Genomic DNA, 26711 nt, shown 5'->3' with positions numbered 1-26711 from the left:
AAATTCTCTTTATAGGATAAGACTATTACAAGTATAAAATCTGTATAAAATCACATGAGATCATGTGTATATTTTAGTTTAACCACTTCCATTGTCACTTCTTCAGTGAATGTAGTATATTTGGCTTGTACTTATGGACCATTTGCATTGGCCACATTGACTGTTTTCTGTGCAGATGTCAGCACTATTTCTTGATGTGAAAATGGAAGTTGTGGCAATTCACTACTTATCTCTTGATAGGAAAAAAATTATGATCATTCATCACTTAATGTTCTATTGGTAAGGAAGATAATGAAAATTTGCATATTACGTGGCCAAAATCAAAAGATGTGTATAGTTTGCGTTGAGTTATGAAAAGATATTGTTAATGACAGTAACTATGACAGTAAGATACTACAAGTCATGCAGCAGGGACAACCACCACCTCTGCCACTTCCATTGGTGGAAGTCATGAGAGCTTGAGCGGAAGCCAAATTAGAACAAGTGATGGAGTCAAAAGTGTCAAATAGGGCCTAACAATGCCCAAGTGGTTTTCAAGAGCACGAGAAGCACAATGGAGAGGTTTCCAAGGGATGGTCCATCCGAAAACAGCATTAAGTGTTAATATGTTGGGGGCATGTTAGGCTAATTAGGAATCCAAGTGTGAATCTAATTTTTTCATTAAGTAGAAATGAGAAAGTTAAGCAATATATAAAGAAGACGACCCACAAACTCATTGTGTTATGGTTTTGAATTGAAGGTGACGTCTTAGTCTCTTATATTGTAATCATTCTAAAGCGGTTAAAATCTTATGCTCGGGCAGATAAAGAAGCAACAAAGGAATTCAAAAGAAGCTTCAAGCATAGTTCACAAAGGACTTACCACCATCGGTAAAAGCTTTTCTCAGGTAATTTCTGCAAGTTTTGCTGGACTACAATTTTGAATTTAACAACCCTGTTTACTTTTGAATTATCCAGTATGCCTCTTATGTTTTACTTATACCTCACCAGCTTCTCTTATTGGTTATAATTCATTCATTCGTTATTAGCTGAATGTCCCACGCATATCTATGATAGATTAGACCCCACAATGGCAAGGTCTTCATTCCCTAGGTTGTCACCCTACTGCATAATTACATTTAATTTTGCTGTTTCCATTCAGTTATGAGATCTATATTCAAATTTTCTTTCAAGCATTTATGATCAATTTAAACATTAATCAACACAAGACTCATAATCATATAGCTATACTTTGATGCTAATAATTAGGGAGTTTTCTCCTTGCAAAATTATTCATTATGGTTCTTTTTTGTTGACATAAAGAGACATAGCTCCAGGAAAACAAAGAAAACTCCCAGCCTCTCTAGGAAGGAACATGCTACAACAGCCATTATCACTGTAGAGATAAAAAAAGGAAGGAGCAACTTCAAAAATATTGAGTTGCTTCTGAAGAAATAGCCCATGCTTAGCTGAAGTATCAGCAACCTGAGCATGTGCACCCACCGAATCTGTTGGCCTCAGAAATGTTATTATTTGCTGCAACCAAAGAAAATGCAGGATATCATCATGCAAGTATTGCCACAACAGTTGCAGTATTCAACAACCAAGCATACCAGCGAGAAATTGATGGCTCGTGGTTAGAGAAGCTTGCTAGATGGATTTTCTTTCCTGAGAAGTCTATTTTAGTATGTAGTTTCTACTTGGCAGATTGAAAAGGGTAAACAATTATGTAAAGACTTATTTATCAACAAAACATGTATGTGCATGTTTTTAAGTTATATGATTTAATGAACTTGCATTAGATGCTTCTGATAAAATCTTCAACAGAAAGTGATGTGCGCATGTTTTTTATGAGGAAAGTAATCGAACATGGAGACACTAATAATTTCAGCAGAAACTAAAGAATAACAGGACTAAATCACAAGCAGTTTTATTCAGTCAAAATTGCTCTACTACTCATGAGAAGGGTTATCTCCAAGTGGCATCAAGAGGAATGGAACTTTCATCCATGGAGAGAATGAGATGAGAGTTGTCTTATTAAATATTATTGTATAATTTTTGGAACACAACATGCAGATGCTGGTAATAAACTTTTGTAGCAGTATAGTTATGCTTTTATCCATAAGAAGTAATACTATTTAATTGACCAATTCTATCTCCACCTCATAGCAAAAACTACAACAACTTTGCACTCTCATTGGCCATTGTTAACTACTACAGACAGTAATAGTTGTTATGCAGTTAATCTCAAAACTGAAGGTTGTTGTGAAGATCCCAAAAACAATGTCACCTCCAAAGCTACAAACTTTCCCTGCTTTCTATTTATAAATTACCAAACCTAAGTGCAAGGTAGTTTAAAAAAAGAAGAAAAACTGTTTCTGCAATCCTTTAATCCCTTCCCATTTCTCATAATTTTCCCAGAAGTTCCTTCGGATTTTCAAATATTTACACCCATTTTTTTATTATTAATTTTGGGTTTAATTATGTTTTTAGTTTCTGAAATTTGGAATAATTATGATTTTGGTCCTAAATTTTAAAAAGTTTATTTAATTTCTCAAATTTTGACTTTAACACTAAACTTTAAAGACTAAAGTAAGTTTGTAAAATTTAAAGTCTAGGATTTGAGGTTTAAAATTGGGTTTAATTTCTCAAAATTTAATATTTAAAGAATAAATAATATTCTGAGTAGAAAAAAATTAATTTAAGGGACCGAAATCAGAATTACCTCAAATTGCAGAAAGTAAATTCATAATTCAACCTCAAGTTTGGAATTTAAGTTATGAGCTACGATACTCAACACGCCTCTTAAATAGTGTGTCCGTGTCGAATTGATGAAATGTTTAATTCAAAAAATATTTGTTAAATTTTTAACAATTATAGCACCGTTCTAACTTAATTTTCTAAAAACTCAAACAATAGGAAACAAATCTTTTTGAACCAATCATAAGAAACATCTTTCTACTACTACAAAAAAAATTAAAACATACTAATACACATAAATTTTTATTGTTAATTTATATAATTCATAATTATATAATATATAATTAATGTCTTATATTCTAGTTTTGTTACAATAAAGTTGGAAAGATTTTAAAGAGTATTTGTAAATATTATTTTATTCATCAGAGTGGCGCAGCGGAAGCGTGGTGGGCCCATAACCCACAGGTCCCTGGATCGAAACCAGGCTCTGATAAAAAAAAGTAACTTTATGTAACTTTATATTTTTCATTCAATATGGACATGTTCTTGTTCCTTGAAAATCTTAAATTTGAAAAGGGTTTTATGAAAAAAAAATCTTAAAATTCATTACATACCCCACGTCCATCACTTTATAATAACTTCGTGCATTATGCATAGTTTGTAGCCTTTATATGTAACACCATGGCTATGCTTTCTTTCTTTCCATTTCTTTAGTGTTTTCCAATCACATCTATTTGACTGCTTTTGAATATATCCTTCTTCTCAAATACTTATATCACTTGTCTCTAACTTTTCTTTTTCTTATCTTTTCAATGTTTTAACACCTATCTATCAACACATAAAACATCTCTCTTAATGATGAAAAGTAATTACAAACACATTTTTCACTTTTTTATCCCATTAACTTTTCCATCATATTACATTATCACTTTTTTTCTCTGGATCTTCAACATTACTTTTTTTCTTGGTAAATCATTTTTTTCATCTCTTTATTTTATAGTGCGGTTGTTATAAACAGAGTTCATTGTAAACTTTTCATTTATAATGTATATTTTGTAGTATCTATGCTATTCTATATATTTTGCTTTAAATATGAATATCTTTAAAATCTCGCCTACATGTGCTGAAAAGCAGTGAAATATGTCATCAAACTTCTGGATCAATAATGTCAGGTCATTTCTTAACTCACTGTGTTTTCATTAGGTAAGTTAAAGTTCCACATCCATTTTTATAACAGTCCCTTCTACACCTACCAAAAATAAGAGCCTTTTTTTCTCTCTAACTCTCTTCTATTTTCATGTTAAGTATGTGACTTGACACTTTTACTAGGGTTCAAAATATGTAACTAATTGTATAAGGCTATATTATAAGCAAATATAGGTGTTTATGGTGTTTTAATGGTTTACAAACTAGGGATATGCTATTGATAGGAACAATAAATACACACAGATGATGAATCTTGTATTTTAAACCAGACATAGTGAATACAGTTACTAATTTATATCATTTTACCACATTTCCAGAAATCCAATACATCAAAGACACAACATGAAAAGCCAACTAGTACCATATTTAAACCACAATAAACTTGAATCCAAATCACAAGTTTTTTTATTTAATTTAACTTGGATTGCAACCAAAAACACCAAGTGGAATCCACATAATCTGAAATGAAACTGAGATAGTAATATCTTCATGAAGTCACTCCTTCAATTTTAGTTGTCACTCCTGTTAGGTTTGTCTGAATTGTGCTCCACCTGAGACATGTTTATGCAATTTCTTTAGGAAAAAACAAAGATAACATTCTTACAGTAAAAGAGCAAATTCATCAAAAATCCTGTACATGGTTGCTATGTTACCTCAACGGCAGTAGCAGGTTCCCAATCATTGGTTGCTGGATTGCACTTGCAAGAATGATGGCAACCAGTGTCATTATCTGGTTCTATGTGAAAGTTTTTCCCACTTTTCTCTACTTTGATAAATCCTGTTCCAGTCTGTGGATGACACACATATTCATGAATTGTTTAACATCAACAATAAACTATACATATTGTATTTAATATTATATATAAGTCTTTGTATCTTTTATTCATTCTTTTCTGAATCTACAACAACAAAACTCTTTTTAGATAAAGTGGATCACATAAACTACACAATAGTATTTCTTTCTCTATCTTTTCTTTAACCATTTCATGGTTCAAAGTCATACAGTGTTAGATAGTCCATTATAAGGTTGGCTAACATTCAATCTAAAATTTCCATTACAAAGAAGCATGGTTTCAATATTTTGCGATCAAAATCACTATAACAAAAAGAAATTAAATTAATGCAGAGATGTATTTATGAGACACAAAATATATTGAGAATAATGCAAGTGGGTTTGGAGTGAATACCGTATGGTGGTGTTTGTCCACACTGTTTAGATCTTTGTAATACTCTGTTTCCACAAATTCTTCTGTTACTTCATTCCCACTGTACACCAATTTCTGGATATAATTGAAGAGTATAATGAAAATATCAGAAATATTGACATAAAGTTCAGTTTTGCTTTGATCAAAACTGAAACATTTGTATATAATAATTTACCTGCATTTTTCAAGTCGTTTAAAAAAAAGAATAAAATTGACATTATAACTAGAATGAAGAGCAAATGCAAAGTAAAAGCTATGTTGCTATTCAATTACAAATTGTTCCACATGAATTTGTAAAAAAATAAAAAACTATCTTAAAAATGCATAAAATGCATAAAAATTACTACCTTCTTTCCAAATTATGTACAACTCATAGATTAGTAATACATTTTTTTTATACAATTTTACAAGAAAATGTCTCATCCTTTCAATAAATACATTATATTTACCTCACTCACTCATTAACTATTCAGACAATGTGCTCAAGGACAAATTAGAGAAAAAAAAAACATATAACATGGAAAAATGTTATATGATCAGTTATTGACTCCAATAATTATTGCATGAGAAGTCAAACATATCTAAGGTAGAACAAAATTAAAGCTATAAAATCAATAGTGTCTCACCTTACAAATAAATACCAAGATCTAGCTTATATAAAAGTAAATTAAAATAAATATAAACTGTTTAACCCAAAGTTCTAAAATCAGAGATGGATCATGAAGCTAATGTTAAAAGATTTGTTGTAGAAAACAATGAAAATTCTCACATCAACAAGCGTTTGTAGTCCAACGGTTAGGATAATTGCCTTCCAAGCAATAGACCCGGGTTCGACTCCCGGCAAACGCAAAACTCTTTGTTGTTTTCTATTCAAAACAAAACTTTTTTCTTTGCCCAAATCTTTATAAAAGTGCAGAGAAATTAGGTTAAAAGTAAAATGAAGTTTCATAAAAGAAAAGGTGAAGAGAAGTTGAAAATGGGGGAACCTTTTCTTGAGGATCATTCTCAAGGAGTTGGAAGTGTAGCAATTCTGGGATAGAAGATTGTTGAGCATTGGAAAAAGTATCATGATATTGAGTAGAATAGTCACTGCGTTGAGGCTTGGTGTGGCGTTTTGGAGCCACCCCATCAAAGTAGTCTCTGGTTTTGGCCTCTAAGCTAGCTTCTTCCTCTGCTGAGAGATGAATGTCACTCCTGTTTGGCCTTGTGTTGCACTCCATTTTCCTCCTAACTTCTTCACCAACCTTACTTTTCTTCTCTCAAAATCATGGAAATTGTGTGTGAATGTGTGTATTTGTAACATTTGGTGGGTGAGTAAGATATTTTTTGAGCTCAAACTTTTGGGGTTGGTTGTAAGAAACTTAAATGAGGTATGAGAAAATATCTGTTTGAAGGACCTTTTTCCATGAAAAATATCTAACAAATCTTATCCATTTGGTGGAACACAAGGCCAATTATTAATTGTAATGTAAGAGTAAAATAGTACTGTTATACTTATTACTTCAACTTTGTTATCTGCATCTAATCTTATACCTAAAAGTAAAGTTGGTATATTTGATAAATGTAAAATAATATAATCAAATCATAAAACACCACTTAAGAATCATTTTATTAGTTAATAATTAATTCAAAGTATATATAATATTATATTTTAATATAATAAGATTTTGTTTAATTTAATTTGTATGGTTATTATTGGATTGAGAAAATTAGATCTAAAAAGCTAAGAGTTCGTGAGTGGGACAATATATTATAGGTGGTTCGATAACGACTCGATAGCAGATGGCACAAACCAACAAACACTCGTTAGACTTTAAATGACTCTAATACCATGTTACAAAGTGTACTTTAAGCCTAACTCAATCCTACAAAATCGACTCATGGAGTGAGGTTTGTATCCACTTATATACAATGAAATATTTTCATATCTAGTTAATGTGAAATGTCCAACAAATTCATCGAGCAATATTTACTATGCTACACTTTTCTTTTTGTATAATCTAACCCAAAAAATACTTTCACATTTTTTCTTACCAAACAACTTGATGAATTTACTGATCATTCTCTGTCTTCCTTTTTGTTCACTTTCTTTCCCAAGCTAAAAGAAAAAGTCTGAAAATGCAAAGTTGTAATTTTTTATGATGGAAAAAGAAAAATGGTTTGAAGCACTTAGTTAAGGTGTCTGACCCCATATGACAGCTCCTTTGAAAAAGGACAAAATCATTCGCAACATAAAGTACAATGTTAAAACCTCTAATTGTAATTGTAATGAGTAATCAAACGAATTTAATAGTGAATTAAAGCTTTAATTGTAATCTTAGTAGTATGTTTGACGAAATTATTTTCTCATTTTTTTTAACTTTATTCTTTTAATTTTTAATTATCTACAGTTTTGATGCGTATTTTTTTATACAATTTTAGTCATGTGTGCTTTTATAAGATTTTGAATTTTTTTACATAACTTTGATTGATTATTTTTAATTATAAGTAATTGTTTTAACTTTCAATTCAATTGCTTTTTTGTTACTTGAACATGAAATTATATCGGAGAAAAATACATAATCCTTGTAACATTTTGTATAGAATTAAAAATGGTAGCACTAGCAAGAATAAAAGTGATAGTTTATATTTTTTTTTATTAAAACTTTAACAAAGTTAAAATTTGGAATCAAAATTATGGATAATTAAAAGATAAATGATTGAATTATGAAATAAAAGTTTAGAGATAAAAAAAATTGTGATTTTTGTAATTTTTTTAGAAAACATTGCATCTAATTTCCACTTTAATTACATCTGGAAATTTTGAAAATTTCCATATGTACGTTATTTTTTTAGGGGGATTAAGGAAGGCTGTGAGAGCACTTCTTCCCTAAAATTTGAAGTTTATTTATTTTTTTAATGGTGTAAGTTTTTCTTTAAGACAGTGCAAAAGTTATGTACTATTAATTAGCTCAAAATTAATGTAAATATAATTTTAAATGTTAATTATGGAATTTAAAAATAATAATAACTTCCATATATAATTACCTATAATAAAAAAAAAATTATTTACTGTATAATTGTATTTTGAATTAAATTCTAAATAGTTTAACAACCTCATAAAAAAACTCTAGTCTTAATTAACAAAGTAAAGTAACTTGTTAACACATGACTGAATATATATATATATATATATATATATATATATATATATATATATAACAGGATAAGATAGGATAATTATTTTATTATATATTTTATTTCGGCAATATAATATAATAATGTTATTTCTCATTTATTACGTGTTATTGTATACTTCCTATTAGAAAGATGTGAATTAGGTTAATAGGGCTGACAAAAAAGTGTTAATAGGATAAACTCTTTATTAATCTACTTGTAATTTTAAGAAAAAAAGGTAAATATATAAATAAAATAATATCATATAACTTTACTAATATTAACTTACATGATGGTTTATATTTTAATTTGTATTTAACGTATTATAATAGCTTACATGTATTTGTATTATAATTATCTGAACACATAAACTCAAATCACCTATTTATTAAAATTAAATAATAATAATAATTTAAATACTTTTAGATATTAATTATAATTTCAAAGTATATTTTTTAATAGGAAAGTATTTATATAAATAAAGAATAAATTTACATAATAAAAAACAAATAGGCAAAGGATATTACAGCTAAGAATATGTTATTGTCTCCACACAATTCACTGTATCCTCTTATCTCATCACATGCCATGCTTTCTTATTTCATCCACACAGTGCTATACATAACCACCACCCACCACCACTCTAACAACCGTGACTCACGGCCCTTGCCACCGCACGCTGCCAGTTTAATCCGGCAAATGCATTGTTATATTATATAACAGTACATTTTAATATTGATACTGTTATTTTTATTAATTATAAAAGAAAATGGTCAGTTATTCCTTTTAGATTAATGATATAAAAAGGCCATTATTTATTTTAAAATTAAAAAATATGAGTGAATATATTGACTTATGAAGTTAGTTATAGCTCATTATAATTTTAGTAATTTCAAATAGGCAATTATAAAAATTAAAGAAAATAAAGAATCCAATCATATTTTTTAATTTAAAAATGTAGTTAAAGATTTGGAATATTAGTGGTGACGGAGATGGTGATGGTGCGCACCCTCCTCGTGGGTGGTCTGACACTGTTCACTGAATCCAGCAAAGTCACAGTCTTGCAAGACTCACGCAGCACGTGTTACCAATATCCATTTCTAATTTTTTTTATCCCACTATTATTATTATTATTATTATTATTATTATTATTATTATTATTATTACAGAATCATACTGGTATATGGGTCCCACTCGCATTCACTTCCTTGCCACCATTTCTGAGCTTCACTTCTCTCTCATTCTCAGTGGCGTCTCTGTCAAAGGCGAACAGAAACGCATCTAGAGTGCACCCATGACGCGAAAGGTCTCGAATTTCTCCGATCTGATCCAAAGGGTCACAGCCTCCTGCCTCCTCCACCCCCTGGCCACCGCAGCATCCGGCAAGGAGGACGACAACTCGCCCTACGACTCTGAGGAGAACAGGAACGAGGAGTACGAGGAAGAAGAGAATGAGGAGCATGAGGAGGAGGAGGAGTACGAGGAAGAGAGAGCGGTGGGGCCTTTGAAGGCTCTGAAAGTAAAACAGATGGAGGGGCTGATGGAGGAGGTGTTCGAAACCGTGTCGGCGATGAAGAGGGCTTATGTGAGGCTTCAGGAGGCGCATTCTCCGTGGGACCCGGAGAGGATGCGGGCTGCTGATGTGGCGGTGGTGACGGAGCTCCGGAAGCTCGCCGTGCTGAGGGAGCGGTTCCGACGGAGCGGGGGTGGGGAAGGGAAGAGGAAGGGGAGGAGGAGAGGTGGTGGGGTGGCGTCGGTGAGGGAGGTGGTGGCGCCGTACGAGGCGGTGGTGGAGGAGCTGAAAAAGGAGGTGAAAGTGAAGGATTTGGAGGTGAAGAATCTGCGGGAGAAGCTTGATAGTGCTGTTGCTCTCTCTAGTAATGGGAGTGGTGAAAAGAAGCCTGGGAGGTCCTTGTCTAAGAGGAAACTGGGAATTCAAGGTACATTCAGCAATATGCATGCCACACTTTTTTTAATATAATATATGGAATGTGGGCGTTTAGATTTAGATGGATGGAATATTGAGAACAAGATTCAAAAGTCTCTTTTTCTTATATTTTCTTGCTTTGAACTTGGAACTGTCTTCAGTTGAAGGTGTGAACTGTGAGAAACGATTTTGCCCCAAACCTGTCATTAGATTGTGTTTAGGTAAACATTTGCAAACTTGATCTTCAATTAACTTGATTTTAGTTGAGATGATCTGATTTATATTTGGATGTTTTATTCTAAAAACAGGTTAGTATGAATATTCAATATATATAAAAAAATTCAATGCAGTCATTTTTCATCGTAGAATATGTGAAAAATTACCTAAAATTATATTGGCAGACATTTTAACGTGATTTTGGATTATCTGCATGAATCCAAGCACTCCACCATAGTTTGAAGTAAAATTTATTTTAAGTGATAAAAGTAGCTTTGTGTAAGGTTACACTGAGTTTTAGATAAAAAAAAAAAAAAAACTTGCAATAAAATATCCAAATTCCTCTGGCCCAGACTAACATTGTACACTTTGTGAATGGAGGTTCTGATTCTGTAAATTTAAAAAATGATTTGTGCAGCAATTGCAGCAGTACCAAGTCCAGAACTGTTCGAAGCAGCAATGGTGCAAGTGAGAGAAGCGTCAAAGTCCTTCACATCTCTGCTGCTGTCTTTGATGCACAATGCACATTGGGACATAACAGCTGCTGTTCGTTCCATTGAAGCTGCTACTGCCTCAACTGAGAAATACCACAGTACTTCTTCAACCACATCCATTGTGTCAGCTCACCATGCCAAGTATGCCCTTGAATCCTATATATCCAGGAAAATCTTTCAAGGGTTTGACCACGAGACTTTCTACATGGATGGAAGTCTCTCCTCCCTCCTCAACCCTGATCAGTTTCGACGGGACTGCTTCACTCAGTACCGGGATATGAAGTCCATGGATCCTACTGAGCTTCTTGGAATCTTACCAACTTGTCACTTTGGTAAATTCTGTTCCAAGAAGTATCTTGCCATTGTCCATCCAAAGATGGAGGAGTCCTTGTTTGGGAACTTGGAGCAACATAGTCAAGTCCAAGCAGGAAACCATCCCAGAAGTGAATTCTACAATGAATTTTTAGGGTTGGCCAAGACAGTGTGGTTACTTCACTTACTGGCATTCTCGTTGAACCCTGCACCTAGTCAGTTTGAGGCAAGTCGAGGAGCTGAGTTCCATCAACAGTATATGGACAGTGTAGTCAAATTTTCAGGTGGGAGAGTGTCAGCTGGTCAAGTTGTAGGCTTTCCGGTTAGCCCTGGATTTAAGCTTGGGAATGGGTCTGTTATAAAGGCCAGAGTTTATTTGATAGCGAGAACATAAAGTTTTTTTCTGAGTCAAAGTTCTTATGCACCACCTTGCTTTTTTACATTCCATTAATTGGTTTCTAGAATACTAGGAATTATTTTTTGAAATGTAAAAAAAAGGGAAAAAAATAGAAAGGGTGTGAAGCGAAAAAAGAGGATGCAAATACAATCACTCTTTAGGGAGTCGTTTTAAAAAACACTAATTAGAGTGAGATAAATACTTGCCTCGCAGGACTCATGGGCTGTTTATGTAATATGAAAAATCCTCCGGCTAGGGAATTGATTTTCAGGTGATGACATTGTTCATTCTCAGAAGCTTTTTTTTTCTTTCTCTGGATATTTGACTTGCAATGTAGATGGAGCCAGAAAGGAAATTTTTTAGATTCGCTAAATCGAAAATTATCCGGGATTTAAATAAAATTCGTCATCGGTGGTGATACCCCTATTATTTAAATTAAGTAATAAGTTATCGAGACTCTAAATAATGGTTTGAAGACATGTTTCATTCAATTTGTCTATTCAATGAGTCGGGAAATAGGCAATTTATTTCCCAGAAAAAGGTACATGACATCGATCCATTACAGTGTAGGTCTTTCAAGTAAATGTAATTTCAGGTCTATGGATGGCTAAGAATGTTTGAAACTTTGAATTGTGGCGTTCACATAGCACAAGCAGGAGACAATCATATACAAAGGTAATTTGAAGGTTTATTCATTGACTAAATATATGAAGCGTGATGTCCATCCACACGGAAGAAGTGGGAAATAAACGTAGAAAGACCACCTTTCTTGTAATGAATTTGCTGTGCTCATCTGATAGCACTCAACCGAGAACAGAGAAAGAACACTAATTTTCCTTCGTGAATATCAATCATGAAGTAACACCAATTAACCTCTCAAAACTCTTTTCGCCTGCCACATGAATCAAATAGCACTTTCAATATCGATGAGCAAATTCATATAGTCATGTACAATTTCCTGTTAGATGAAGCAGTTTCTCAAAACAACAAATGATACCATCATGCAAAAAGCAGTCTTTCTGTAAAATTCACAAGGCTAGTTTAATGGGAAAAATTCACAAGGCTAGTTTAATGGGAAAAATTCACAGATGTCTTCATTCATACAATGTGAGTCTTGAAATGTGATTTGAGTTCTCTTAAGATAGCATGTTAAGTGAAAAAGTAATAGGACCATTCTAGACGGCTATGACAAATTGGTAAAATTCATACAACATTTCATTCTGATTAAGGAGACAAAATAAGTTACAGAAAGCTATTTTCTCTAAAAGACTTGTAATGCTAGAAGCTGAAGCTGAAGCAGAAGGGGAACAATTCATTGAAAATATTGATTAGACTACGGCAAACCTAACGTTCACTTGCAAGTTGCGTGCTTGAACATACAAAAGGGGCATAAACCTTAAAGCAGGGCATTTGTAAGTGGCTCGGGGTGCAATACGATATATAAATTACAATATAGATAACTAACAGCATTGCCAAGATAAAATGCGTATCTTACTTGTTCAAAAGTAAGAAACATAAGCACATTCCAGGCTCCTACTCGACCAAAATTTGGAAGGAAACCTTTATAGAAAGCCAAAAATCCCTGCAATACATTTGTGTCATGAGTTCAAGCTGTGCAGAGAAAAGGACAAAGTATATGCAGACCTTCACGTCAGCTTACTATCAAACGAACAAGCTAGTGGCAACTGTTAAAAATATTCAGTTTGTTCAAGGATCAGAACAACAAAGATTGCGGATATGGAAAACCACATTCATTGTATGGGGATTAAGTGCGCTGTTCTATAGCCTCTGCGCTGCTCTATAGCCTCTTTAATTATGCACCGAAAAGTTTGCGTCCGGTCTCCCAAATCACCTCAGATAATTAAGATGATAAATATAGTAATGAATCTTTCAATTTATCAAAAAATTGGACTAACAAATAAAAACATAGCAAGAAAAAGGTTATGATTATTGTAATACCGTGGTTCAAGATTTTAAACAGCAACTATAACAAAGATAAAATAAAATAAAAATAAGGAAATTCATAAACCTCATTAAGCAAAGTCTTGACAAAGCAATCAAATGTGCTCTTGTAGGTTGAATCCCCCATCATCCTGGATTTCACCTGAAAAGTTATGGGCATGGTTACAAGTCATCACCTGGCTTCATAAAAGAGTGTGCTTCGTCATAGAAAATTCACCAATATTGTAAGGGAATCTGGCAATAGTTCTAGAATTTCAAAATACCAAGTTACTTATAATTTCAGAAGGATGATTATGGAAGAACATAGACAGAAGTACTGAAAGTAAATTTCCCTTGTAAAAAGTGTTTGGGTTACTTTTGGTAAGATCCAGTGACACTGTCAACTTTAGCTCTCATCCAGAACCAAAATGTTAAACCAAAAGATTCAAATTGCACCATTTTGAATATTTGATTCCCCTTACTTTATTTTTGGTTTCTTTTCATTATAAACACAACTGTTATTGCTATCGATTTGATCTTCTTAAGCATAAGTGCAAACTGCAGATAAAAAAGGGGAGAGGGGTGGTGTAGCACCTACCACATCAACAGGAGAACCAATTAATACGGCAAAAAGACCTGCCCCTAAACCAGCAAGAAGGTGAGTATAGACATTGTCCATGAACCCTGGAATTTTCAAAATCGTCTGCATAAGTATAAAGAATCAGAGCAGCATTGCAATTTGTTGGGAAAATCAATCCAAATTTCCAAGCATTAATGATAGTAAGTGGAAAGCCAAGGATGCATGTTTCTAGACTCTAGGTGAACCCACTATCATAATGAGCTGTATAAGAAAAAGTGGGATAATTAAAGCCCACGAAGTTTCTTTTATAAAGGAAGCCCTCAACCTTTGCTATATAAAGGGATTATGTGAAGTGAGAAGTTAAATAGTACGAGAGAGGAAGAGAGAAAGGGAGGGAGAGGGGTGGTCTTGTAATGGAAAGGTTTCTAAACTTGTAAATGTAATGAAATAGTAGATGCAGGCAAGTGCCAAATCACGTCACGTAAATTTATGTTTTTCGCTATTTCTCTTCTTGTGGTATTGTTTTGTGTGTCTCATACCTCTGATCCTTATTGTGTGTGAAAGGGATTTTTTTCCCAACATTAAATTTTATGTAGGGCTGTACTTCGAAGTATAGCACAAATCCAATTTAGAATATCCAATAATGTCATTACCCGTTTCACTTGATCATAGCTAGCTAATTCAGCAGCATTTATAATTGCATTCCTTGCTATGTTTGGCCCAAGCCCAGTCCACAAGGCCCCTATTCCTTCCTAGTTTCACAAAAACAAATATAGAGAGAATTAGACTCAATTAGTATATTTTCAACATAATCGAAGGAGCAAGACCCAAAAAAATCATAAGAAAGGCTTACTTGTCTCAATATAGTTAAATACGCATCTATAGCACCAGAATAACGCCTAGGTACACCAGATGGGAGTTGACCTTCAGATTGAAGCCTAACTTTAACAAGGTCAGTTGGATTAGCAATCGTGATTGCTAAAGCACCTATTACAAGTTTAAAAAAAACTGAGTCAGTGACAGCAATATATAATATAATACAAAATACACACACTCATATATATGTATATATCCATGGGAATGCTAACTTCCTGACCTTTGTGCAGAAGTAGAATTCTCCACACCTTGAATTGGATAAGGAACCATTTTCTTTATTTAGAAGGAAAATACAACTTGTGAGCATATCTTTTAATTAAAAGGAAAACAAATCTAATTAATTCCCTTCTCAATTTTCTTTTATGTTTGCACTTCCCATCCCTCCAATTATTAGCCTTTTCTTTTCCAACTTCTATTATCCAATTGTAAAATCAATAACTTCACTCTAAATCTACATTTTTCACATTTATGATAAAATCTTGTGCTACAATATGGAGATGAAGAAGTTTTTTGATAAATACAAAACAAATAAAAAGCAAAGCTAGAATTTTAATTTTCATGTAAATGGGAAAAGTGAACATAGTTCAAGCATCACTTGTGATACAGACCAACACAGAAAATAAGAGAAAGGAGGTAAACGTGGTATATTATTGATACTGAAAAAGGGAAAATACAGTAGGAGGCTACTGTCCAGAGCTATGCTCCTATAGAGAATTAGCATTCTCCATTCTGCAAAACTGCAATATTCTTTCTCCCCCCCCATTCTCATGCTAGGCTGTGCCTATAAGGATACACGCCTCACACACCCACAAATCCCGTAACTAACTATCACCCAACCTTTTCTTTCTATCTCTCTCTCTGCCACCTCATCATGCTCTGTTAGCCTTTTCAATTCTGTTTCTCCTAGTGTACACACGCCATATTCTAGGCCTATGTAAACCTGGATCAGCTTGAACATTCTTTTGGGCCCATGAATCATTTTGGGTTCTATCAATTCCACCTTCTTGAGATACAACCTTGTCCTCAAGGTTAAAAGCGGGAAATTGATTGAGAATTGTGAGTTCATCTTCCCATGTTGCTTCATCTTTTGATTTGCCTTGCCACTTGATCAAACACTGCTTCACCTCGTCGTCCTGCCGAGACTCTGTTCTGCTAGCTAACACCAATTCTGGTTTTGTTGTCTCAACAATTTCACCAGACAGACTCTCAGGAAGAAGGTCTTTCTCCACCTGGCAAGTTCCCACTGCTTTCTTCAGTAAGGACACATGAAATACTGGATGAATACGTGAGCTGTCAGGTAGTTGAAGCTTGTAAGCAACTGAACCAATGCATTCCAACACTTGGAAAGGTCCATAAAATCTAGCAGACAATTTAGGATTGATTCGATGAGCTACGGATTGCTGTCTATGTGGACGTAATTTCACAAAAACCCAATCCCCCACTTCAAATTTCTGGTCATGTCGCTTCTTATCAGCTTGAGCCTTCATCCTAACTTGTGCTCTGAGTAAGTGGTCTTTTAATTGTCGTAACGCTTCATCCCGGTCCAACAGCTCCTGCTGAACAGCCTCTACCTTAGTTTCTCCGACAGCAAATCGAAGTAAAGTTGGGGGTTTGCGTCCATAAACGATCTCAAATGGGGTGACCCCAATGGACTCATGAAAGGTAGTATTATACCAATACTCCGCCCAATGCACCCACTGGATCCATGTTCGTGGCTGGTCAGCAATAAAACACCGTAAGTACGTCTCTAAGCAACGGTTAACGACCTCTGTTTGTCCATCCGTTTCGGGATGATAAGCTGTACTCATGGTAAGGTGAGTTCCCTGCAACTTGAACAACTCCTTCCAAAAGTTGCTGACAAAGATAGGATCGCGGTCACTTACAATAGACTTCGGTGTTCCATGTAAACGAACCACTTCCTTGGTAAAGTGTTCTGCTACCACTCTAGCTGTGTACGGATGCTTGAGGGGAATAAAATGAGCATACTTGGATAGGCGGTCCACGACCACAAACACCGAGTCAATTCCCTTCACCTTTGGTAATCCATTGATAAAATCCATGGATAAGTCATCCCAAATTTTTTCTGGAATAGGTAGAGGCTGTAATAATCCACCGGGAGTGGTTGCCAAGTACTTCTGCCTCTGACAAACATCACAACTCCTGACGTATTCTTGAACAGCTCGTTTCATCCCTATCCAATAGATGTTGGCAGCCAACTTCCTGTAGGTACGGTAAAAACCCGAATGCCCTCCTTGAGGGGTGGCATGGAATTCGTGAAACAGCTTTGGGATCCACATGGACTGAGCTGAAATTACTAAGCGCCCTTCATAGTATAAAACCCCTTCTCTATATGAGAAACCAGGTTTACTTGTGGTATTTGCTTTGAGTGCTGCAATGATAGTAGCCAAAGCCTCATCTTGATGAACCTCCTCCATTAACTGCCCTCCGTCACTCCACACAGGGTAAGAAATTAAAGAATACAACTCCCCTGTCTCGTACATTCTGGACAAAGCATCTGCCCCTCCGTTCGTGGCCCCTGGTTTATAAACAATGTCAAACTGGTACCCCAAAAGCTTGGCAGCCCAATTCTGTTGGTCCATGGTGGAAATCCGCTGATGCAATAGCTGCCGCAGACTCTTTTGATCAGTATATACGATAAATTGCCTACCTAACAAATAAGGGCGCCAGTGCTGCACAGCCAAGACAATTGCCATCAATTCCTTTTCATATGCTGACTTTGTCTGATTTCTTTCACTCAAAGCCTTGCTAAAAAAAGCCACAAGTCTGGAATTCTGCATAAGAATTGCCCCTACTCCACAGCCCGAAGCATCACTTTCAATGATGAAAGGTTGTGAAAAATCAGGTAGAGCAAGAACTGGGGTTGTTGTCATCTTTATCTTCAAAGTGTCAAATGCTAGCTGAGATCTAGGATTCCAGGTGAATCCATCTTTCTTGGTCAGCTCCGTCAGGGGACGTGCTATCCTCCCGTAGTCCTTGACAAATTTCCGGTAATATCCGGTAAGTCCCAGAAAGCCTCGCACACCTTTCACATTTTTGGGAGTTGGCCAATTGATGATACTAGCAATCTTGGCAGGATCCATAGTCACCCCTTGTTGAGAAACCACATGACCCAAATACTCTATTGAACACTGAGCAAAAGCGCACTTCTTCCTGTTGACAACCAACTTCTGGTCACGTAAGATCCTCAACACTGTGGAAAGATGCTGAAGATGGGATGGCCAATCGTGACTGTATACCAGTATATCATCGAAGAAAACCAACACAAATCTTCTAAGCATGGCTCGAAACACCTCATTCATTAGGGACTGAAACGTAGACGGAGCATTCATCAGGCCAAAAGGCATTACCAAATACTCGTAGTGCCCCTCATGTGTGCGGAACGCCGTCTTGTGGACATCTTCACCTCGCACCAACACTTGGTGATACCCGGATCTGAGGTCAAGCTTGGAAAAATACATAGCTCCGTGCAACTCATCAAGCAACTCATCAATCACGGGAATTGGAAACTTATCCGGCACGGTTGCTTTATTCAAAGCCCTATAATCCACACACATTCGCCACGATCCATCCTTCTTCTTCACCAGAATAACAGGGCTAGAAAAAGCACTCTGACTGTGGCGTACTAACCCTGCTTGCAGTAATTCTTTGGTCTGTTTTTCTATTTCATCTTGGTGATGATGGGAATAGCGATAGGGTCGAACATTTACCGGACCTTGTCCTTCCAACAGGTTGATTCTGTGTTCTATTTGTCGCCTTGGTGGTAGTCCAACGGGCGTTGTAAAAATTTCTGCAAACTGCTCCAATAAATAGTCGAGCTGCTGTTTCTGAATTGGAGTCAAACTCGTCATCTCAGTGGTCTGTGCAACTCTGTTCTGGGGCACCAATTCAGAGGCAAAAAACCATTCCTCAACCCACTTACGTGTGTTTCCCACAAAGCTTTGTAAAGCTATTTGTGCAGTATGTTTTGTGCTCTGTCCCTGTACCATGACCCACTCTTTGTTGTGTTGGAATCTCATGGTCTGCTTTCCCCAATCCACCACCATTTCTCCTAAGGTAGCCAGCCACGACATGCCCAAAACCACATCAATGCCTTCTAAATCAAACAGCAAGGTATCCACAAATAATTTAATTCCCTCTAATTCAATTTCCACCTGCTTACATTCTCCTCTGGCTACAACCTTAGGACCATCTCCCAAGCGAATTCTCATTTCCTTAGTGAGTTCCACTTCCCATCCCATGGTTTGAACCAACCTCTTAGAAATGAAGTTGTGTGTTGCCCCACTGTCAACTAAAATCACAATGGGTACTCCCTTAATTGCACCTTCCAATTTCATTGTCTGGGGTTGAACAGTACATGTCTGCAGGATCAATACAGTGCATTCACCATCAATTTCCAGGTTCTCTTCTTCCATCTCCGTTGAAATCAAAGCCTGCGCTTCACCTTCTTCCTCAGATTCTTCTAACACCATTATCCTCAATTGTTTATCCGGACATTGGTGAAGGGGGTGAAATTTTCCCCCACACTTATAGCATAACCCTTTCTGCCTTCTTTCCAAAAGTTCCTGGTAAGGAAGATGGCGGATTCCACGATCCTTCTGTGTTGCACGTGATTTTTCTGTCGCTGGTAGCCGCCCCTGTTTTTCATCGTTGTTTTGGATCATTACCCAGCCTTGACCCTGTTCACGGCCCACAGAAACTGGCCCATTCATAGTGGGGTGGGTCGACTTATTGTATTGACCAGACTCATACCCGAATCGGGGACCCATACCTTTCGACCCAGTGGCAACCCGATTGCGACCCTGCAACTCGTTCTCTACTGCCTTCGCCAATGTAATGAGGCGTGAACGTGGCAACGGCCCCATCGCACGCATACTCCTCACTCTCGCACGAATATCATCGCGCAACCCATGGATGAAATACCCAAAATATTGTTCATCTGGTAATTTTGGGATCTGGGCTATTAAACGTTCAAATTCCAGAACGTAGGTGTCCACTGAACCATTCTGCTGGAGTGAAGACAATTGTTCAAAGACATCTCCCTCACTAGTGCTTCCATAACGCTCCAGCAACTCTTGGATGAGTTTCTCCCAAGTCAAACCAGAATCCAGATGCAGCAGAGAATTGAAGAAATGAATTGTAGATCCCTCCATACAAAGATGGGCTAAGTTCACTCGTACCTCAGGACTGGTTTCCATGACATGAAAATAGACCTCTGCTCTAGCAATCCATCCAGCAGGGTCTTCACCAGTGAACATCGGCAGTTCGACCTTCTTCACTGATTGACGAAACTCGTCCAACAGTTCTCCGTTCAGCTTCAACCATCCTGAGCCAAACGTCGGTCCGCCGGAATCTCCTCTTTCCTCACCGTTCCGATTCTTGTTTCCGCTACTGCCTGTCTCCTTGTCTCCATCAGTCCGCTTCAATTGCAAACTCTGGCTCAGCATCGCCAATAGTTGTTCCTGGTTACTCTCAGCCTTCAATTGCATTGTGTTGAGTGTTGCACGTAGGTTAGCAACTTCATTTTCCAGAGCAGATACTTTGGCTTCCATCTTCTTCGGTGGCATTCGTCAGAATTGTCACACCTCCTAGCACTGCTTTCTTCCTCGCAGATCCGGCAGGTCGGACCAGTTTGATACAGACCAACACAGAAAATAAGAGAAAGGAGGTAAACGTGGTATATTATTGATACTGAAAAAGGGAAAATACAGTAGGAGGCTACTGTCCAGAGCTATGCTCCTATAGAGAATTAGCATTCTCCATTCTGCAAAACTGCAATATTCTTTCTCCCCCCCCCCATTCTCATGCTAGGCTGTGCCTATAAGGATACACGCCTCACACACCCACAAATCCCGTAACTAACTATCACCCAACCTTTTCTTTCTATCTCTCTCTCTGCCACCTCATCATGCTCTGTTAGCCTTTTCAATTTTGTTTCTCCTAGTGTACACACGCCATATTCTAGGCCTATGTAAACCTGGATCAGCTTGAACATTCTTTTGGGCCCATGAATCATTTTGGGTTCTATCAACTTGCCTTTTATTTTATAATATATTGTTTTTTTGTCCTACTGAAACCAAGGAAGATGCTAATTTCCCCCACAAGGAGAGAATGTCAATGAATGTTAATCAATCTGAAATGAAGCGGTATAACTGTTCAGAAGTACTCACCAGTAAGCAGAGCAGCCAGGATCATATGGTATATTGGAACCTCTCCAACAAATGCACTACCAACAAGAAATGTTTTGACCTGTTCATGGTGCAGTTCATATGTACAACCCATGTTCCTCCAATCACAGTCTTATTCAATGAAAGTTAGATATATATAAATACTCACAGGATCATATAACCCGATTCTTAAGCCTCCATATAAACATTGGCGATGCAAACCAGGAACAATTCCTTTCCACAGAGCTGATATACCCTCATCTCTAGCAATGGTCTTAACTGTGCCCAGCAAGCCCTTGTATTTAGGTAAACCGACCTCAGTATCAACCCCTACCTTCTTTTGTAGTTGAAGCCTGACTTTAGCAGTGTCCAGAGGAATGGTACAAAACTGCACAAAAGGAAATTATTAGAATTACTTTCTCCAAGGCATGTTTTTAGCATAAATTTCCATAGCAGTTGTTGAAAAGAATATTGGCATAGAGGCATTTATTTATCAATGATGTAACTTCAAAAGGCAGAAATGAAACATGTAAAAAAACTTGAAGCGCCATAACTAGCTTTTTTAGAACTTAAAAGATATGCCCCGTCAATGTAAAAGTTTTTTACACTGCTAACTAACTAGTAATCATCCTTGATAAGACGTCTAAGATGAAAAAACCTATAACTAAGAGAATGTGTCAGGTAACCAGTCATGCCAGACTATCTGTATAATAAGAGCATCAAGGATCAACAATAACATGTATTAGTGAACACACCTTAGTAAGATTTTGACTCACATTCACTTAAAACTGGAACCCGTATGTAACCTCTCTCCATTCACTAGGACCCCTACATTCTTTCTTCCAGAGACACTCATTTATGAGTACTTAGACACCATTTTTTCGCTTGATGAGCGATGTCATATTCACTCTGCTCACAATCATACTTAAGGTGTTTAATATCAATTCAAATGAAGTACTTTAAGCAAATTTTAACCGAGGAATCAATCAGAAATCATTATCATTGTTAGTATAACTCATAAAATTATTATTATTATTATAAAAATCAACAAGTTTGTGTTGTAATTGGACTACAGCACCGAACTCTTAACATTTTCGGTGTGGACACACTATTCACTCAAAACTAGATGCAAGGAACTTTATATAATTCACATCGCCTGGTGAACACCGAGCACAATTTGACGTTTCACAACTGGTACACAGACAAATGAACTTGATAAACTCAAGTCACGCGATCCTTTTTTTTTAAGCCAATGACAGATCAGTCCCATTTTATTTTCAACAAGTAATTCACATTAAAACTTTCTTTTTTCAAGAAAAGGTGCAGAGAAAACTCTGCTGCGTGTTGAAACTCCTGAAGCCGGAATACACTAACATGAATACGCATTAGATTGTGCGCACAAAACAGGAACAAGTGAGATTGGAATGGCAAATGTATGGTACTTAATTTATTAGCTCCACTCTTTTATTTCTTATTAGGGTGCCAATCTGGGTTTTTGGCCCTTGTAAAAAGCCTCACGCGATCCTTATTTATCATTTTTTTGGCTTATAAATGTACGGATTCAGTTTCTATCCAAAACAATCGGAAATGCCAGAAGCTACATTACAAGATCCAAATGCTGAATCGAAACCGAAAGAATTGGTTAAAGAAGGAAGGTTACCTCGGCAAAACAAGCGGCGAAAGCGCTGCAGAAGAAGGCTATAGAGAACGAAATCTGGTTCGGATCTGACATTGCTGAAGCTAGCTAAGCAGTGGAAGAAGAAAGGGTTGGATGTGAGAGTTTAAGAAGTTGAAGAAGACTAGTGGCATTAACGCAACCACTTTCGTTAATCAGAATCTACTTCAAACCAGTTTACAGTTAAAATTAATATATAGTGTTAACTTTCACACTCCAAGAGAGGGGAGAAATTGATTTGAGTGATAAGAAATCTGAGCTTTATATCACGAAAATATAGTTGTTGACAACTGTCTCTTTTATAGCAACTATTTTTTTTCAATTGTTTTTCAGCCCCTTGATATTTTCAAGTAAAACTTTACTCTTTTTTCAATTAAAAATAAATAAATTCTTCATTTTTTCATGGAAATAAGTTTATGAAAAACTTTAGATTTTCCCATAATCATGGTTTAAAAAATACATTAGAAACTCATACACAATATTTAAAAAAATAAGAAAGGAATAAAAATATTAGAAAAAAAACATAATGTTTATTGATTGTGTCAAAACTTGTGTTACATCAATGAAATATATAACTTTTATATCTAACACATTATAAAATATAAATATTTAAAATAAAATAAATAATAAACTGATGTTGTGTAAAATGAGAAGATAGTGTAATTATATCTATACAAATCAAAACTGTGAACTCTCTGCTAGAAAAACAATAATATAACTAAAATGAAATATTGATCTGAAAATATGAAAGAATGTTATCGGTATAAAAATTATAAGAAAATGAGAAGAACCTAATTATTTAAGTAATAATTTAAAAAAAAAAATTCATTCACTCTAACAGAGTTATATGTTATCATTTTTTGATTTTAATAGTTGTTATAAGCAATTTACATTTTACAAAAATAAAAAGTTATTTATGGTGTTTTATTAAAAAATATTACAACTAAATAACACTCGAATACATTAATTTAAATACAATATCCACCCAGTATTACCTATACTAAAATACGAAACATTAAAAATTTATAATTAAAAAAAAAACTCTTAAACTTTATAATATGATTGAATGAGGAAATTTCTATGGTGGTTTATTTTAATAAAAAATTGAAATGTTTTCGTGTATATTTAGATTAAAAAAATGAAGAGAAAACAAAATATTAAATATTATGACTTGAGTTAAAATTATAAAATTTTAAATTTTAGTTAAAAGTACAAAATTTAAATATTTCGTAATTTAAAATTTTCATGTTTTTATTTATTATTGTTATACTGTTTTTGATTTATAGGTCAACTTTGATTTTGATGTCATTTCTTTAATTAAGACCGATATATCATCGACTTGATTTTTTATTTTATTTAAAATGTTAATAAAAAATTAAAGGAAGAAATGGATCGTATTTAATTTATAGATATTTTAATAAGTAAAGTCAATTATTATTTATCTAATATATATTAAAAACCTTTTGATTAATCTTTACTACAATTTATTTCGACTTAATTATGAAAATTATTAGTCAATATCAATTAAAATAATAAAAAAAACCGTGACTAACAAAATTTCAAAAAATAACATTAATCTATATTGATTGAAATAATGATAATTAATATTAATCTAAAATATCATCAAATGATATAATTTGAGAAAAATCTTTATCAGTTTTAGAATAAAATAATAGAATTGACAAGAAAAAACTTTAATCGACCCTAAATAAAAAAATATTATTAACTAATATTTTGGAACAATTAAATATTTTAATATAAAAAATAAGAAATTGAAATTTTTATGTAAATAAAACATTAAAAAAACTTTAATTTAAATTTAATATATTTTTTAAGAAATTATGAACTTGTTAGAATATATTAATTTTGTGCTACTTGCTTTAAATGTTAATATATGTTTTTATAACGACAATAACTCGAATAAAATTAGTTTTTCACTCAGAGAAGTAGTTAGTATATGATAGGAAAAAAGTGTAAATATACTATTTAATTATAATGTAAAACTATTTCAAAGTATTAATTTACGTTTTACATTTTTTATTATTAGACAGCATTCATTAAAAATTACATGTAAAAGGTTCATTAAGCATGTAGTGAGTTCTGCATATTTGTTAAAAATATTTTATAAATTACATTTAAATTACTGATACAAAAAATATATATAGAAAATAATGATTGTTGCATCCAAGCTAAACAAAAGCTCTCATTCAACACTTAATATTTTTCTCAATAAAACACTTGACTTCGTCATCAAATTCAATACACCCACTCTTACATAACACATTGAGTTTTATTCACTATAAAATTGAGCAAAGAATTAAACGGACCTTTAAATTTGTTATCTTTGGAAAATGAGTTCACTTGAATGAAAAATATCCAAAGAAAGAAAAAAAAGTTAATTATTATCCTTTTTTCTTAAGTGTGGTGCCTTAGCTTAGTGCTCGAAGAATGAGTTTAGTTTTAGTGTTTGTGGAAGCTTAGTGCTCGAAGAATGAGTTTAGTTTTGGTGTTTGTGGAAGAAGATTCTCATTTGAACTAAAATTAAGTATGTGACCTTACTTTTCCTTAAAGAACATGTCACTTAATAAAGTGTCGTTGATACTCTTACAAATTTTGTGTATTAGTAGTGTGTACCTTCACTATGATTTTTATTATGATGTTGACATAATGTGCGATGTCGTTGGAATTGAAAACGACGACATGTGATGACACAAAATAGTTCATCAGATTTTGTACATTTTAAAGAAAAGAGCCTTCATAAGGAGGTGTGATAGAAAACAATTTTTTTCAAGATTAAGATAGATCCAATTGCAATTTCATTATCTAGCATGACTTTGTGATGAATACTGACTTTACAAATTGCAATTGGATCCTGCATTGACATTACTCCATTAAGAGTCACAAGTAATATTTTCAGCTTTCTATGCACATAAACTTTGTAATCTTAATAGTTATTGTCATGACTCCTAGACCGTTGGGTTGGCATGCTTTGACAATACAAGTGATCAATGACAGTGTACTTTTCAAGGAGCTCAGTGTTGAAAGACCATCAATGTTATGTTTCGCCAACAACCCTATATAAAACCAAATTTTGATGAATAAGAAAAAAATAATCGACTATATTTGCATGCAAAATTAATTTATGTTGACTATGAAATTGAATAAATTGTTATGCCTGACGCCATGGATTGTTGGTGAAATCGAGTTGATGATTTGCGTTAGCAATTTCATTCATAAATTGTTGTGTGTTTTGTGGTTTTGTTGAATTTCAATTTAGTATAGCAGCTTGAACATTGCCAGTCGATTATGAAATTAAGTTGATGGTTGTGTGTTGTGTTGCAACGCTGTACAAAGGCAACAAGGTCTTTGGTATCAATATCAAGTCCGTCCATGTATCCATTTTCATCATCTTTCATTTCGTAATACATGCAACAAGCATGTTAAAAGAAATCTTTATTAGAAATCAACAATTAAAAAAAAAATCATTTAAAGTGTGGAAGTTTTTTTGACAAAGAACTCGAATAATTAAAGTCAAATAATGGGTTGGCTAGCACATACACGTTGGACAAAATCATCACCTGCTTACTCCTTGTGTGGAGAATGAGTTTAAGAAGAATGAGATTTCACATTGCCCTGACCGTTTTCTTTTCTTCAAATTTGGCTGATTTAGATACACATAATAAAATCAATAACTTGACACAATTGCCATTTTGTAAATGCTTTATTGGACATGACATTGCCTTAGCTGTCCGAAACTTCTAACGCACAACTGCATTATATTTGAGTTACATGTGTTTTTCTCTTTGTGGGCCATTTCAATGTTTTTTGCACCGCTTAATGGTTATGTTAGACACTTGAGTCTT

At 34.5% G+C, this 26711-nt stretch overlaps 3 protein-coding genes and 2 non-coding genes across 5 annotated transcripts; 3 read left to right on the top strand and 2 right to left on the bottom strand.

Moving 5' to 3' along the window:
* The first annotated feature begins 3099 nt into the window (after nt 1-3099).
* TRNAM-CAU (transfer RNA methionine (anticodon CAU)) lies at nt 3100-3171 on the top strand. Its single transcript has one exon. It is a non-coding gene; the product is annotated as a tRNA-Met (tRNA).
* A 985-nt stretch (nt 3172-4156) lies between these two features.
* Nucleotides 4157-6521, bottom strand: LOC137831431 (uncharacterized). The gene is made up of 4 exons (XM_068639102.1): nt 6076-6521; nt 5072-5164; nt 4538-4672; nt 4157-4435 (listed from the first exon to the last, which is right to left on the bottom strand). Exons 1-4 carry the CDS (start codon nt 6307-6309, stop codon nt 4394-4396), a joined length of 504 nt encoding a protein of 167 aa, XP_068495203.1. The 5' UTR covers nt 6310-6521; the 3' UTR covers nt 4157-4393.
* Nucleotides 5867-5938, top strand: TRNAG-UCC (transfer RNA glycine (anticodon UCC)). Its single transcript has one exon. It is a non-coding gene; the product is annotated as a tRNA-Gly (tRNA).
* Nucleotides 6522-9433: 2912 nt separating the features above from the next.
* On the top strand, nt 9434-11621 carry LOC137831429 (protein GRAVITROPIC IN THE LIGHT 1). Its single transcript, XM_068639100.1, has 2 exons — nt 9434-10185; nt 10807-11621. Exons 1-2 carry the CDS (start codon nt 9540-9542, stop codon nt 11586-11588), a joined length of 1428 nt encoding a protein of 475 aa, XP_068495201.1. The 5' UTR covers nt 9434-9539; the 3' UTR covers nt 11589-11621.
* Nucleotides 11622-12057: 436 nt separating this feature from the next.
* On the bottom strand, nt 12058-23136 carry LOC137831430 (mitochondrial uncoupling protein 2-like). Its single transcript, XM_068639101.1, has 9 exons — nt 22834-23136; nt 21343-21561; nt 21177-21255; nt 14966-15099; nt 14766-14864; nt 14131-14235; nt 13621-13695; nt 13087-13173; nt 12058-12483 (listed from the first exon to the last, which is right to left on the bottom strand). The coding sequence occupies exons 1-9, from the start codon at nt 22903-22905 to the stop codon at nt 12460-12462; spliced, it is 894 nt and encodes a 297-aa protein (XP_068495202.1). The 5' UTR covers nt 22906-23136; the 3' UTR covers nt 12058-12459.
* Nucleotides 23137-26711: the final 3575 nt, after the last annotated feature.

This window comes from Phaseolus vulgaris, chromosome 6, assembly GCF_000499845.2.
Source record: "Phaseolus vulgaris cultivar G19833 chromosome 6, P. vulgaris v2.0, whole genome shotgun sequence".
Classification (NCBI taxonomy): Eukaryota; Viridiplantae; Streptophyta; class Magnoliopsida; order Fabales; family Fabaceae; genus Phaseolus; species Phaseolus vulgaris.
The sequence above is the reverse complement of the archived record's forward strand: the minus strand, read 5'-3'. Positions and strand labels throughout refer to the sequence as shown.